This window comes from Castor canadensis, chromosome 1 (assembly GCF_047511655.1).
Source record: "Castor canadensis chromosome 1, mCasCan1.hap1v2, whole genome shotgun sequence".
Taxonomy (NCBI): Eukaryota; Metazoa; Chordata; class Mammalia; order Rodentia; family Castoridae; genus Castor; species Castor canadensis.
In genome coordinates this window covers 28,087,374-28,101,920 of record NC_133386.1, presented here as the reverse complement: position 1 = coordinate 28,101,920, position 14,547 = coordinate 28,087,374, and the positions used below count along the sequence as shown (strand labels likewise).

The 14,547-nt window shown below is 38.2% G+C and overlaps 1 protein-coding gene across 1 annotated transcript in view; it reads left to right on the top strand.

Moving 5' to 3' along the window:
• Window positions 1–7,119: 7,119 nt before the first annotated feature.
• Pde7b (phosphodiesterase 7B) overlaps window positions 7,120–14,547 on the top strand; it is a 309,490-nt gene continuing 302,062 nt past the window's right edge. Inside the window, exon 1 of the mRNA XM_074073883.1 lies at window positions 7,120–7,542. Coding sequence (XP_073929984.1) covers window positions 7,522–7,542 — 21 coding nt within the window. The 5' untranslated portion in view covers window positions 7,120–7,521. The remainder of the gene's footprint in view (window positions 7,543–14,547) is intronic.

Genomic DNA, 14,547 nt, shown 5'->3' with positions numbered 1-14,547 from the left:
TTCCCTTTTCGGCCTCCAAACAATTCCCCAAGTGACATTTCATACTATAAATTTGATCATGTCTGTTACTGTTTAAAACTCTTCATTTCTGTCCCTCCTTAATATGATGAAAAGGTCCTGAACTTTCTTCACTTCCTATCAGCCCAGCCACACTGCCCTTACTTTTGTCCCTGGAATGAACCATGCTCATCTTCACCCATATGCCCTTATCTATAAATGCTATCATCTCAGCTGGAAATATTTTTGCATTCTTGGTACCTTCTCTTTCTACCCTACTTATCTCAGGCATCCCCCTTTTGTATCAGAGTTCTCTTATGTATCCTTTAGACTTTAACTCAGATGTCACTGCCTTTAGGGGGAAGCATTTGTTAAGCTCAAAATCTATTATTGATTTCTCTCTTATATGCTTCCAAATCACCCCGGATTTCCCCTATTACATTACTCATTCATATGTCTGTCTTTACAAATCACTAGACCATTTTGCTAATAGGAACATAGTATTGCTATTTCAACCCCGTACTGGTAAACCTTCAGTAATCTCTCATTCCCTAATGAGTAAAATTCAGAATCCAAATTTAGCTTTCTATCATTTTCACTAAACTACCATGTGAGACGCAATATGTTTCTCCTTTCCCACATCCTATATTCCTATCATTCTGTACCTACCAGTCAGCCCCTCAAGGACAAAAGAAGTCTCCTACAATATGCAAAATTTTCCCAAAGTCCCCCACATGGAAGTAAGCTTCTCTTTCCCTGAATTTCCATTGAACTTTTTCTTTAGAAGTCTTATTGTCTCTTTCTTCTTATCACTGTTATCAAAACATGCCTGTTATTCTTGCTGCCAAATAAATGACTCATAAAAAGTAAAAATCATGTCCTGTTCATCTTTGTACCCCCAATAGTATGTCATGTCAAATATACACTATTGAATTCTCCTAATAACATATCCAGTATTTCTCGAATTAACGTCTACACATTCACTGAGAAATTTATTACCCTGCAGATGCAGAAAGAGAAAAATTTTATTTTCTAATCTCTTAATAGAGAAAATTGACAGTTGAATTATAAAGGGAAGAAAATGACTAAAAGTGTCATTTCTGTGAGTCATGGGTCATGGGCTATTTAAGAAGGGGATTAAGATAGGAAATGAAAAGGCTTGGAATAAGGTCACTCCTTTTAGATTACTTTTATAACTAATAAATTATAGAAAATGTGTTCATTTCAAATGTTTTGCTTAAAAGAGCACTCCAAAGTATGTGCTTAACAATGGTGTCTCTGCAGAGCAGTTAGTACTTTTAATAGTCTTAGATTGATATTACCGTGTTGGTAGAGTTAGACAGATATAGACATGTATCCTTCAGCGTTTTCTTAAGGTGCAAGTAGTGACATAATCATATCAGGGAGAAGAGAGTCAACAGCCACCTCTTGGAAATGAGGACCACATACACTGGAGTTGTTAGGACTCTTCCTAGTAAAAATAGCAAAAAGCCAACTTAAATGACCTCAGATGAAAAAAGAGAATTCATTGACCAACTTAACTGGCTACAGTAGTTTGCTTGAATTGCCACAACAAAATAACATATACTGGATGACTTATACAACAGAAGTTAATTTCCTCACAGTTCTGGAGACTGGAAGTCTGAGATTAAGGTGCCCACAAGGTTGTTGTCTGGTGAGAGTTCTCTCCTGGCTTGCAGACAGCGACCTTCTCTCTGTACTCTCACATAGGAGAGAGAAAGAGAGAGAGCGAGTGAGAGAGAGACAGAGACAGCTAGCTCTTGTGTCTTTTCCTCTTCTTATAAGGGCAGCAACCTTATCAAATTTGGGTTCCACTAATATGGCCTCATTCAGTTGTCTCCTTAAAAGCACTATTTCCAAATACAATCATAATTGGGTAAGGATTTCAACATATGAATTTAGGTGGCAAGGGGACACAATTTAATCCATAGCACTGAGTGTTGGAACTTGACCTTTGAAAAGCCATTGTCTTGATTGTTCATCTACCTCCATGGTGACCCCTTCTTGGTGTCCTTTGCTGAATCTGTCGGAATTTCCCAGTTTCTTAACATTGGAGAAGCCCAGCCATTAGTCCTTGAGTCTATTCCTGTTTCCTAATTGATCTCATGCCCTCTCCTGGCTTTGAATACTATTTCATCTGTCATGGCTTTCCAGAATTTCATAGAAACCACCAACATGATATTTCTACTTGGATGTCTCATAAATATTGTAAAGGTAGCCTACTATCTGGTGTCACTTTAATTCATGATGACTGAATTCAAATAGCCCTTAGTGCTCTTGGTGTTTGTATTATACTTATGGTAATTCTGGCTTTTTCTTCTGGATGACTGTTTTATATCGTCTTTCTTCAAAACTTTATCACCTCTCCTGTTATCTCTTGGAGCCTATATTCTTAATTTCTATTTTACTGAGACATTAGAAGTCACAGAGAACATTTACAATCTTGCACCATTGTGGCAGCTTGCCTGCCAATAGCTGTCCCATTTACTCTGCCTTCCCTTCTGTGGATGAGCCATCCATGCTTCAGTAACTCCATGTTAGTTTTATATCACTACTGAAGCAACACAAAACTTATTAGGTCGTGCCTCTCTAGGCAGGTTTGGTTAGGTACTCTGCTTAGAGTCTCACAAGGCTGAAAGCAAAGTGTGGCAATACTGTGAGCTTTTCTGGAGGCTCTGGAAAAGAATCCATTTCCAAGTTCATTCAGACAAGTGATGGAATCAGTTTTTTGCCGTCATGGGACTGAGGTAGTGGTTTTCTTGATAGCTGTCAGTTGGGGAGTCACCTTGAGTTGCCACAGACCTCTCTCTGGTCCTTACACATGGCTCACCATCGCAAAGTCAGTAGCAGCGCATTGAATCCTTCTCAGACTTGGAATCTCTGACTTCTTCTATTGCATCTCTCTTTGCTTCCATTCAGAGAAAAGTCCTCTGCTTTTCAGGGTTCATTTCATTACATTGGGTACCTCCAGATAACCCAGGAGACATCTTATTACTTCAAGATCCATACATTTTGTTATTATCTGGAAAGTCCCTTTTGTCACATAATGTAACATATTCTCAGTTTCCAGGGATCAGAATATGAATATCTTTGGAGAGATATCCTGCCTATGGCACACTCCACTTCTGCTCCAGAAACTTCCCTTTTTCTCTTCTACATCACCAATTACTTCTCACAACTGGATCCTTTCCTCTGGGTATAAGTAATGCTGACATTTCTCCCTTGATAAAAATGTCCCCTAATTCTACTGTCACATCTGACTATTCTACCCCTATTTCTCTGCTCTTTTTCAGAGAAAACAGCACATTGAAAAAAATCATCTATACTCTGTTCCCAATTCTTCCATTCTTTCTTCCTCTTCTACTTCTCTACTGTGCTGAATCTATTTTTTATAAAGGTAGGAATGATTTTACATTCTAAGTTCAAGGGTTAAGTGTCAGTCTTCACTTAGTCTTCACTTTACACAGCTGATCACTGAAATCTTGCTTACCTTCCAAGATACCACCTTCTCTTGGTTTTTCTGGAACCTCCTGGAAGCTCCTTTTCAGACTCCTTTGCTGGTTCTTCTACATATTTCTGATGACTTAACTGTGGGCTGTCTGCAGCTTTTCTATCTGCACTCATTCCTTTGGTAAGCTAACCCAGTGAAATGGCTTTAAGTGCCATGCATGTACAATGACTTATATGTACAGCTAGAATTGTCCATGAACTCCAGGCTTATACAGTCAATGGCCTACATCTACATATAGATATTCTTTAGGGAAAGTTAACATAGACAATATCAAACACTTTATCTCCCCCCGACAAATCCTCTTTCTACTATTTCTTGGTGAATATAAGTTGTTTTCCACTTAATAGAATCCAAAATTTTGGAGAGGTCATTGCCTCTCTCACTAATCTCCCTCCCTTATACATATATCCAATCCATCTGACAAATCTTACTATCTCTAACATCAAAATACATCCAGAAGCCAACCCTTGTATCCATCTCCACTGACAGCACTCTGGTCAACACCATCATGGTCTCTGGCTATTTTGTTACATTAGTCCCCACTTCTTCTACCTTGACCTCCAAATAGCTGCTGGAAAGACATGTTAACATTAAATCAGATCATTTTAAACCTCTGCTTAAAGCCCTATTTCATTCAGAGAAAAAGCCAAAGTCCTTAAAATTACTTAAAAAGCCCTAAATGTGCTGCCCCTCTGGACCCATTGCTATCTGTTCCTAACAGCGAACTCATGCCTCAGAGCCTTTGCCCTTGAGGCACTCCTAACTGTAATGCTCTTCCTCTACTTTCCCTTTCTTAACCTTAAGTTTGTTCTCAAATACCCCATTGCAGTGAGACCCTCTCTGGACACTCTGTGGAAGGTCACAAGCCCTTATCTGACCAGTGACCCTTCCCTGTCTTATCTTCTCTTCCATGATATTACCATCCAATATCTCACATAAATTATATATATTTATTGATATGGTATTACTCTTAGAAGAATCTAAGTGTCATGAGGGCAAGGAATTATGTGTGTATATTTCATTGATTTATCTCCATCATCTAGAACAGTGCTTGATACATAATCTACAAATATTCATTGCTATTGTTGAAGCTCCAGAATCACTCTTTATTTCATCTTAAAACCAGGCTCCTCACCCAATCTTCCCCATATCAGCAAATGGCAATTCTATTCTAGTTTGTTCAAACCAAGAACCTAGGAATTATTCTTGAATAATTATTTCTCTCTTTCACATCTTATATCTTTAAGCCCTATCAATTGTATCTACAAAATCATATACAGCGTTTCAGAATCTGGTCCTGTTGCCTTCTGCATTGCTTTCACCCGAGCCCAGTCTATGACTCTAGCTAACCTACCTTTTGCAATGGTCTCATTGTTAGTCTTCCTGCTTCTGCCCATGCTCCCCAGGACTCTATTTTCTACACAGAGGAGAGAGAAATTCCTCTAGAATTTATGTTGGATCATGAGTGTTTCCCAGCTCAAAACACTCCAGTAGGTTTTCCACCCTGGAATACAGCCTAAATCCTTACATAGACAGAAGACACTTGCTGATCTTGTCTCAGACAAACCTCCCTGAATCCATTTCTTCCTTTTGATCCTTCTTCCCCAGCCACCCAATTCCTTTTCCTATTCTTTGAATATGCTGAGCCCCTTCTCTTGCCTTAGGGCCCTGATGCTGCTTCCTCTACCTGGAATGAATAGACATACATGACCTCTGCTCAAAGTAGCTTCATCAGAATTCTTCCAGATCAGCACCCCTGAAACAGCAAACACCACATACACACACATACTCTCTCTCTCTCTCTCTCTCTCTCTCTCACACACACACACACACACACACACACACACACACACACGCATGCATACATGCACATATGCACAAACGCAAATATACACACCTCTGGCCTTCACACATCTGGCCTCCATCTTACTTTATTTCAAAGTCCTTTTACCACGTGACATTATGTTATCTTTTTTTTTCTTGTTTCTACATTAGGCCCCTTCTTATGGTGACTTCAACAGGTTTTAAAATTCTATATTCATTCTTATATAGAGAGTAGATCAACCATATTCACCTTCTTAACGTCCTTCTGTTACCCTCTCGCTCTAGTATATGATCTCCCCTTAGCATGACCTATTTTTCATAATATTGCTATATTTGTATTAGGTTCCATATATGAGAGAAAACATGCACCTTCTGAACCTGGCTAACTTTGCTTAAGATGATGTTCACCAGTGCCATCAATTTACCTGCAAACAACAAAATTGCATTCTTTATGGCTGAATAAAATTCCATTATATATAAATACCACATTTTCTTAATCCATTCATCAGTAGAGTATCTTGGCTATTTCCATAGCTTAGCTATAATGAATAATGCTGTAATAAACATGGGTGTGCAGGTGTCTTTACTGTAACCTGACTTACATTCTGTCTCCCCACTTCTCAAAATGTAAACTCCATGGGAGAAAATACTATGTTCCCTGCTATATCTTCAACACCAGAGATGAAACCCAAAAAGCCACAAGGTTATTTAACATTGGCACCTAGGATGTAAATACCTTCTCTCTCAAAGAATCAATGTTAATATCTGAAAAAAGACCCTGGACTTCCAGAGTGTTCCCTAAAATATTGTCTGCACTTTGAGTGATGGAGACATGTACTTGACCAGCATGGGTCACCTTCCCCCTTACAGTGCTGTCATTGGTATGGGGATGGCAGGGAAGACTATGCAATCCATAGATAGAGGAGGAAAATTCCCCAAAGGTTAAAAAAAAGCTTCTGTTAGTAGAATTCAGGGTGGGTATGGAGGGAAGGGAGCATATCTGGGGGAGGCAGAAATAACAGATGGGAACCACAGCGATTTTCCAGAGTGGGAAGAAAAACACCGGGCTAAGCTGGGCCCCTGGTAGAAGAAGCATCCCTAAATAAATGTACCTTCGCACACTTTGGGAGAGGATGCGCTGATGTGATACCCCAGGCATGCCTGCGTGGCCTCACCATTTTGAATGACTGCTGTGAGGACTGCAGGAAAGATCTCTAGGTGAATAATCCCGAGGCTTTGCCCCAGAAGCTGCAGGAAGGAGAGAGAAGCAGGGACCAGCAGCAGCGACTGACACATGAGTTCTATTGTTCACTACATGGACTATGGTCCCCTAGCTCATTTGCACAATTGTGCATCCATGGCTTTAAGGATTAATAACAACTGATTTTTAGGTAAAGGTAAAAAAAATCAGTTAGTTCAAAAATAAGCAACAACTGTGAAGTGGGCATAGCCACATATACTCACAGGTGGGAAAAAATATCAGTCTTGCTGCTATTATGTAGCTCAGAGTGTTTTATTTATTTTTGGATACATCTAACCACAAGGTATTTTGCAATTTTTAAATTTATTCTTGAGTGTAGGAAAATGTTTCTGGGGTTCCCTGAGAGTGGGGTTCCCTGGCTAGTCACAGGCACACACACACATTCTTCCCATAGTACAGGACTTTAAAATTAATAGCACATGCAGGGAAAAACTAAACCCTTTGACGTCACTCTTGAAATGAGGAAACATAAACAGAAAAGGCTCCACTCCAGTAAGCTGCCAGCACTGAAGCCGATTGGTCTCTGCTTTTCCTTGCCTGTGGCAACTGCCAGCACCTCCCAGCCTCGCAGGCCGGCTGCCTGCTCACCCAGCCAGTCGGTCGGTCTGGGCACTGCAGCAGGCTCGGCTCTGTCCCAGCACTTGTCTGGGAGAAAAGTGTCCTCGCCCAGAGAGAGTCTTTCTTTCTCCCTTCCCTCTTTCTCGATCGCTCTGTGTGCTTTTGTGTTTCTTTCTCTTATTTTTTCCTCCTTTTTCTTTTCTTTCTTCTTCTTCTTTTTTTTTTTAATAATTATATTCCTAATCCTGGATGAAGTTGCTGGATTCTGCAGCACAAGTCTTCATGAACAAGCAGCACCGCTCAGAGATTTCACGGCATTCAAAGGTCACAGAACTGCCACTATGGTTAAATGTCTTGTTTAATGGTTGAGGTATGTACATCAGATTTAAGGGGCAAGGTCATTTTTCCTGAGAGAACAGAGTCACAGAGAGATGGCAGGGTTTTTATTTAAAATGAACCTGTACATATATATATTTTTTTTTATTTTTGTCTGTGATTGTTTCTACAGCAGCCAGCTTTTGAATTTCCTTCCTTTTTCTAGGCGAACTGAACTGACTAAACATTATCACTTACCCTCATTAACCATTTGAGGGCCTGAGGGTTTCATTCCAATCAGAGTTCTGAGAGACTCCAGCATTTCCTCCGTACTTTGAACCCCCATAAGAAGTGCTATTTTTTTTTGAATGCAATATTTCTTTGCCAACATAAATCTTAGTGTTGGGCCATTTTTTATTTGTGGGGGCATGGTAGGAAAATGTTGATAAAGGGTTTGGTGAGGGTTATGGTTATTGGGAGAAGAAAATCAGATTTTTTTCTTGAGTTTGTCATGTTGGTTGATAGCAGGCTTCAAGATAAGAAATTAGTAGGAAAAAGGAAGCAGCTGGTGTGAGATTGAAGGGAGAGAAATCGATAGAAGTTATGGAAAAGTGAATTCTTGGGGGAAAAAATGATTTTATCGCCTTGCTGCATTTTATCAAAAAAAATGTTTTGAGTTTTGAAATCAACAGGGTAGATGTAAGTACTGAATTACATGAGCAGTGATTTAGATCTTATTATCCACAAAGGAAAATAAAACTTTATTACCTCTGCAAAATTTGCTAATTATCTTTTCTTACAACAATTTGAAAGCAGAGTCAGATATTTAATTAGACACTTAATTGATTGAGCCTGGGGACTAATTAATCGCCTAACTATTCTGCTCTTCATGTGCTCTGGCCAAAGTGACTATTGCGATGCTAGGGAAAACCTCTCTGCACCAGAAGGCAGGCATGTACGGTAAAAACACTGCTTCAGAACAGGCACCGAACACAGGGCTAATGTGTTGTTTTCAGTGGGACACTATTTTGTGTCAAAGGGGACCCTGCTAAAAAATCATTCCTAACTACAGTCAGATTTTGTAAAAGCAATTCAAGTAATGTATAGTTAATGTGGATTTCCTTATTACCCTTCTCAAAGTTATACAATAGCAAATAAAATAGGATCATTTGAGACCATTACCTTACTCCAAATTTTCTTCCTTTGCTTCCTTAAAGTTTCTGTTTTTAACACTGAGATCCAGAAATCTGTACAAATGGGTCATGTTGGCAGCACTGTAAAGCAAGGTATCGTACACATAGTACCTTTCAAAGGGTTAACAAAATTAACTGCAGAAGACAGTCATGTACCAAGTTAAGAACTGCAAAAATATTAGCTCTGAAATGCAGAGGGTGTGCTGTGAATGCACAATTGCTTTTCTGCAGCACCCAGTGGGAAAACAAGGACTTTGTGTGTTGCAAATGCATAACTGCAGCTCCTCCATTTCCTCTGCTTTATCTTTTATTACTGGCTGGTGAAACAAAGACGGGTGTCAATGGTTATGTCCTGATTGACATTTGCCCTAATAAAATGAAGTTGCTCTTTATTGCAAGGAGAAGCTCAAAATCAACTAGTTGCAACTCCAAAACCTGTATCTTTTTTTATAAGAATTTTTACCTGACACAGAACAAGGGGACTTAGTTGAACAACATGTGACAAAATCAGTGGTGATTATATTTCAGCAAATTAGCTTGTTGAAACTTCTTTTTTTTTTTTTTTTGGAATCAAGTTACTTAGGACAGGGTGGAAAAATCCAAGATGTGTCAGGGACAGACATCAGCTTAAGGAAAACAATTACACCAGTTCACCTTTTAATGTCTTACACCGTGTTGCACACAAAGCTAGCCATTGTTGTTACTCCTTAAAAATGTAGTTAAAAATGCTTGCTGAGAATTTACCCAGCACATATTGTAAGTTATTTAATTTTCAAACATAGTTTATTAAGCTGTTTTTAAAAATGTTTTTGGTGTTCGTCCAGCCTAACATATTATCAAGAAATCAACTGTCAATGATACAGAGAAGGGCATTCCAAACATTGACTTGTGTTATTTTCAGCCAAAAGAATGTCTTAAATATGAAAGTAAAAATGACCAAACTTCCTCAAAATGGGAATGAACCACCTGGAAATGGCTCTGCCTAGTAATTATTCTTCCAAAGTCTAGTTTGTTGTTAGCCAGGCTGAAATCACAGGGAAAGATGTTTGTTGACTCACAGAACATAGTGTTGGAAGGAATATATTAAATGGTAAACTAATATCTAGCATTACTAAAAGGATTTCGTTATCTTAAAGACAACTGTCAAATTTAAAAATCAGAAGAGACTTGGGAACAACTAAGTGTAGAAGCTAACAGTTATTCTAGGGGGGAGAAACGACCCAAATAATGTATGCCCATGTGAATAAAAAAATAAAATAAAATAACAGGTATTTTATATAGTTCAACTCACATTGCTGAGGTATGTAACTTATAAAGGAAGCATCTGTGTACACAAATTATTACCCAAAGAATTTAGCATCTTAAGGATTCAGCTTGTGTATCCCAAAGAAGTCTTACAGATAAGTAGGAATGTTTTCCAGCAGGTATGAAGGAATTTGGTATTTGGTGATTTACCAAGTTCCTCATACAGAGGTGAGGCCATTCCTATCAGGGCCTCCCCACTGTGGTACTCCCATATCTCCTAAGAATGCGTTCAAGGAACACTTCCATCCTTTACATGACAGTAGCCTTGGAGTTAGTACCATGGGCTTCTCTGAGTATTCATGGTGGCTCTGTCAACATTCTGGCTTTCATTCCCAAAATGGTGCCTACTATATTAGCAATCTTTAAAGTGGTTGATACAAAAATTTGAGAAAAAGAAGGGGAGAAAGCCATAGAAATCCAGATTGACTGAATGCTTACCATGTATCAGGCACTGTTAAAAACTTTGATAGAGAGAAATGTGTCAAATCAAGGCATTTATACTTTCTTACTTTGCTAAGAATTATTTAAGTATCTAAATGATTTAATTTGTACTCAGAGAGTGATTGCATGGAGTGAACTGAAAAGGGCAGTGGACAGAGATGGGAGACCAGGGTGACATACTCATTTAGACACCAACTACCTGAAGCACTCTAAGCCAATCACTTATTCTTGACCTTAGTTTCCTCATCTACAAAAGGAACTGGTTGTATGATTGATTTCTAACACTAATTTACAGTATTGTAATTCTCAGACTAGAGTTTATTCAAAAAAACTTGTTTCATGCTTTTGGCATGACAAGGGCTGTGTCTGCTGAGCTGAAGTGAATACAAAGATGGGTAGCAATGATTCTTGTCTGCAGGAAACTCATTTTGGTTGGTCATGTAAACAAATAAGTAGAGCCTGTGCAGAGAAATGGAGGAATAAAAGAAGCTTAGGAGGGAGATAGTGATGAGAAGAAAGTACACAGAAATTGGAGTATAAGAAGTGAAATTTTGTGTTTTTATAGATATTTGTCTTTACAATGATGATCTTTAATATGATCAGTTGAAAATACTGTTATTCTTTCGAAATCATATTTGCAATGGTGTGCTTAAAAAAAAAGTTACAAAGAGCCAAAGCTTTGCCATAGGGTGATTCAGCTAGTCTACTGGCTTGCAATGACAAATTACACCATGCACTGGAATTACCTTCATCATCTCTTGAGCTCAGAGCCCTAGGAGCTCCATGAAGCAGGAGTACTTAGAGAAGACTGACAGCAGCCCCAGATCCCTCTGGGCACTTGATAGGTGAGTGAAAGGATCATGTAGTGACGAGCTCAGGCCCTGGCACAGTGTGGTGTGGAAGTGGTGGGGAATGCCCTGGTTGTAGGGAAGTTTCTGGTGGTGGCTTTGGACTTCCATAGATTATGTGTATGAGTTAAGGCCTCTGCTTCCTTGTCTTTAAAAGAAGGCTGTTGGATGGCTTTGCCTTTCTCAATTCTGCTTGCTTCCTCTGACAAGATTGGAATTGAACCATTAGTATGCATTTTTTATTCTTATACCTTTCTCACCTTTTATTTCTACCACTTCTCTTCGCAGTTTGCCATTACTCAATTGTTGAATTTTACATAATTTCACCTTCAAGATAGTCTCATTGCCAATGAAAAGCAAAAACAAAATAATGCTCTGGGTTTGGAGAATTTCTGCAGAGGACTATCCTTCCCCTGAAAAGGTTCCTTCTCTTTGCCTTATTTCTCTTGTGAGAGTAATGCTTCTCCACAGGTGTAGCACTTGCTGAGACAGCAAAGTGAATGATTTGCATTCACTAGAGCTGGGCACTTTAATTTTGTAAGACAAATGTCTTCTTCTTAAATGCCAATCATGGCTCTAGATTTTCTTTATCACTTCAGTTGCTATCTCCTCAACTCCAATTCTGATTTCTTTAGAGAATAACTAAAACCATGTTGTTAACTAAGTTGGGGGAACTCTCAGAAGAAAACTGTTTGGTGAATTGGTTGTCTGTTGAGTATCTGCTCTGAGATTTTTCCCTCCTGGGTTACTGCCTAATCTTAGTGGTGGGTTTGATGGAGTACAGCTACCCTAATTCAGACACTGGTCCATCCTATGTGGCTCAGAGAATTCCAACTGGCATCTTCCTGGAGTGAGGGTTTGCAGCTCACAGCTCAGGCATGGAGAATAGGGAGCAGGCTTTCTAATTTTGAATAAAAACAATAGAACAGAATACAAACAAAACTATTAAGCAACAGGTAATTCTCACTGTGTAAAAAACTACATCCTATCAAGAATGCTGTCTACATTTATTTGTATACAGTACAGACGTATGAAAATAACAAAGCAATGTGACAGTAACATTTATGCCACACCTTCAGAGCTCTTTCCCCTCTCTCCCTCCTTTTGTCCCCTCCCCTCCCATCTTCTCCCTGACCCCAATCCCCAACCATCCATAAAGGGAAGATGGAAAATAAAGGTTGATGATGGACTTGATGTGTTTTCCTGGTTTAAAATTTAGAGTAATATTTGTTCTCATTTTTCCTTTCTAGTAGTTGGTGAATTCATCTAAAGATTTTTTTCATTGAATTCTTGTTCAGATTTTTGTTACTAATATCTCCTGTGTTTTACATTGTTATAATTAAAAAATAAGCAAGAAATATATAAACTATCCTCTCTACATGATGGAAATTGTCATCACCTAACTCACGGTTTCAGACACACATGAAGAAAGATTCTGTTTAAAAATGAACAATTATACATGACTTAAATTTACTGAAGAATGTTTAAGACTCTCAACTCTATGGATCTTCTTCTTTTCTGTGACATGGAAGGTAGGGTGCACAGCTGATCTGATGGGAGGTGTTTCCATGGGCCCCGGTGTAGAAATGGCCACTTGCTTGAATTGGCCAAAACTTAGTATCTAAAGACACCAAACTCTTCGAGTGGTTTATATACTCTTTGAGCCTAGCACCCATTAGTCTAAGAACATATATAATTGTTTGTTTTTGTATTATTTGTAACGTAAAATCAGAAACTATCTGGACCTGGCAATAAGTGAATTATTGAATATGTTATTTTAACCCATATAATAAAACACTATATGGTTATTTAAAAGAATGAGATCTATATGTAAAACATTTGGAATGATTTTCCAGATGTGTTTATTAAGTGGAAAAAACACCGCATTAACTATTATTTGTATTAGCTTAAATGCATTCATACATATTCATAGAAATCTTTGGAAATTCAAATAAAAAATATAACTATGGTTGATTCTGGGAGAAGTAGTTGGAATATGGGAAGAACAGCTTGCTTTTCATGTATTTCTATAGAATTGTTCACCTCTTCCCCTACAAGTTTATTGCATTTATAGTAGAAAAAATTGCTGACATTTATTTATCATTGTGTGATATTTTGACAGAAAAGTTAGAGGCTAAAAGAAAAAAGGTTTGTCTTGCCTTTAGACTCCTTCCTTGGCTTCTTCCTTCAATCCTTTTTGGATTTCTCCCAGATGCCTTTGATGCTGCTAGGGAGAGAAGGCTCTGGAAGCTAATGTGCTGAGTGTGAGAGGATGGAGTCTGTCACTCTGGTTTGAGGAGTGGGTAGTCCAATCAGCCCTCTGGGTACCACTTTCCTCAAGTATAAAATGAGGGACTTTGTCCACCTCAGCGTCCCTTCCTGCTTGGATAGATGTCCAAGAAACCCTTTTGTCCTGTTGCAGGCTCAACTCTTTGAGACTTCTCACCATACACCAAATATACATTTTTTTATTTATTTGGAAATTTTAGCTAACCTTTCTGTTTTAGAATTGGTTTGTTTTAATTTTTCAAATTAATTAACCATGCAAAATTTAAACTTTCCAAAATAATGTTGAAGGAAACTACAAATCATAGACAGACTTTTAAAATAAAATTACACTACAAAATCACTTATTCAGAAAACAGTAGAAAACATTATTTACGTTAGCATGAGCAGAGTGTATAGCTATGCAAGTAATCAATGCTGCTTTCGTTCAAAGATGATTTATACACTTCTCAGTTTTCCAGGAGGAAAAAAGACCTTCATTTCCTTTTCTCATTATACCACTTGCCAGCTGTGTGCAGTCTGATGAAAGACCTCAGTCATTCACAAAAGTGTAGACAGCTTTCTCGTGAAAGGAGATGCCACAGTAATATGGAGGCCTGAAGAATGCCTCGATTTAGTAAAGGTCATTAAATGTAAGAAAAAAAGTTGTTTTCTATGTGATTGAAATATAGTTTAGCTTCATGTCCTGAAGATCAGTAATTTTGCTTTTTCAAGGAAATGAAAACATAATTTCAATTTGGTTTTTAGTTTGATTTGGAAAATATAATTATTAATCAATCAAAATATTTAGTAATTTTTATTTCCTATTTCTCTAGACCTGTATGATTGTACTTCGGGTCAGGAGCAATCTTTAAGTTCAAACGTTAAAAAAGGGACGGAAGTAAAGCAGATATGCGTTTATGTGACACACTTTTGAATGAGCACAACCAGCATTCTAAATTTTCTCTGTCAATACTTTCTAATAATTAAAAGTCATTCTGTGTTAGA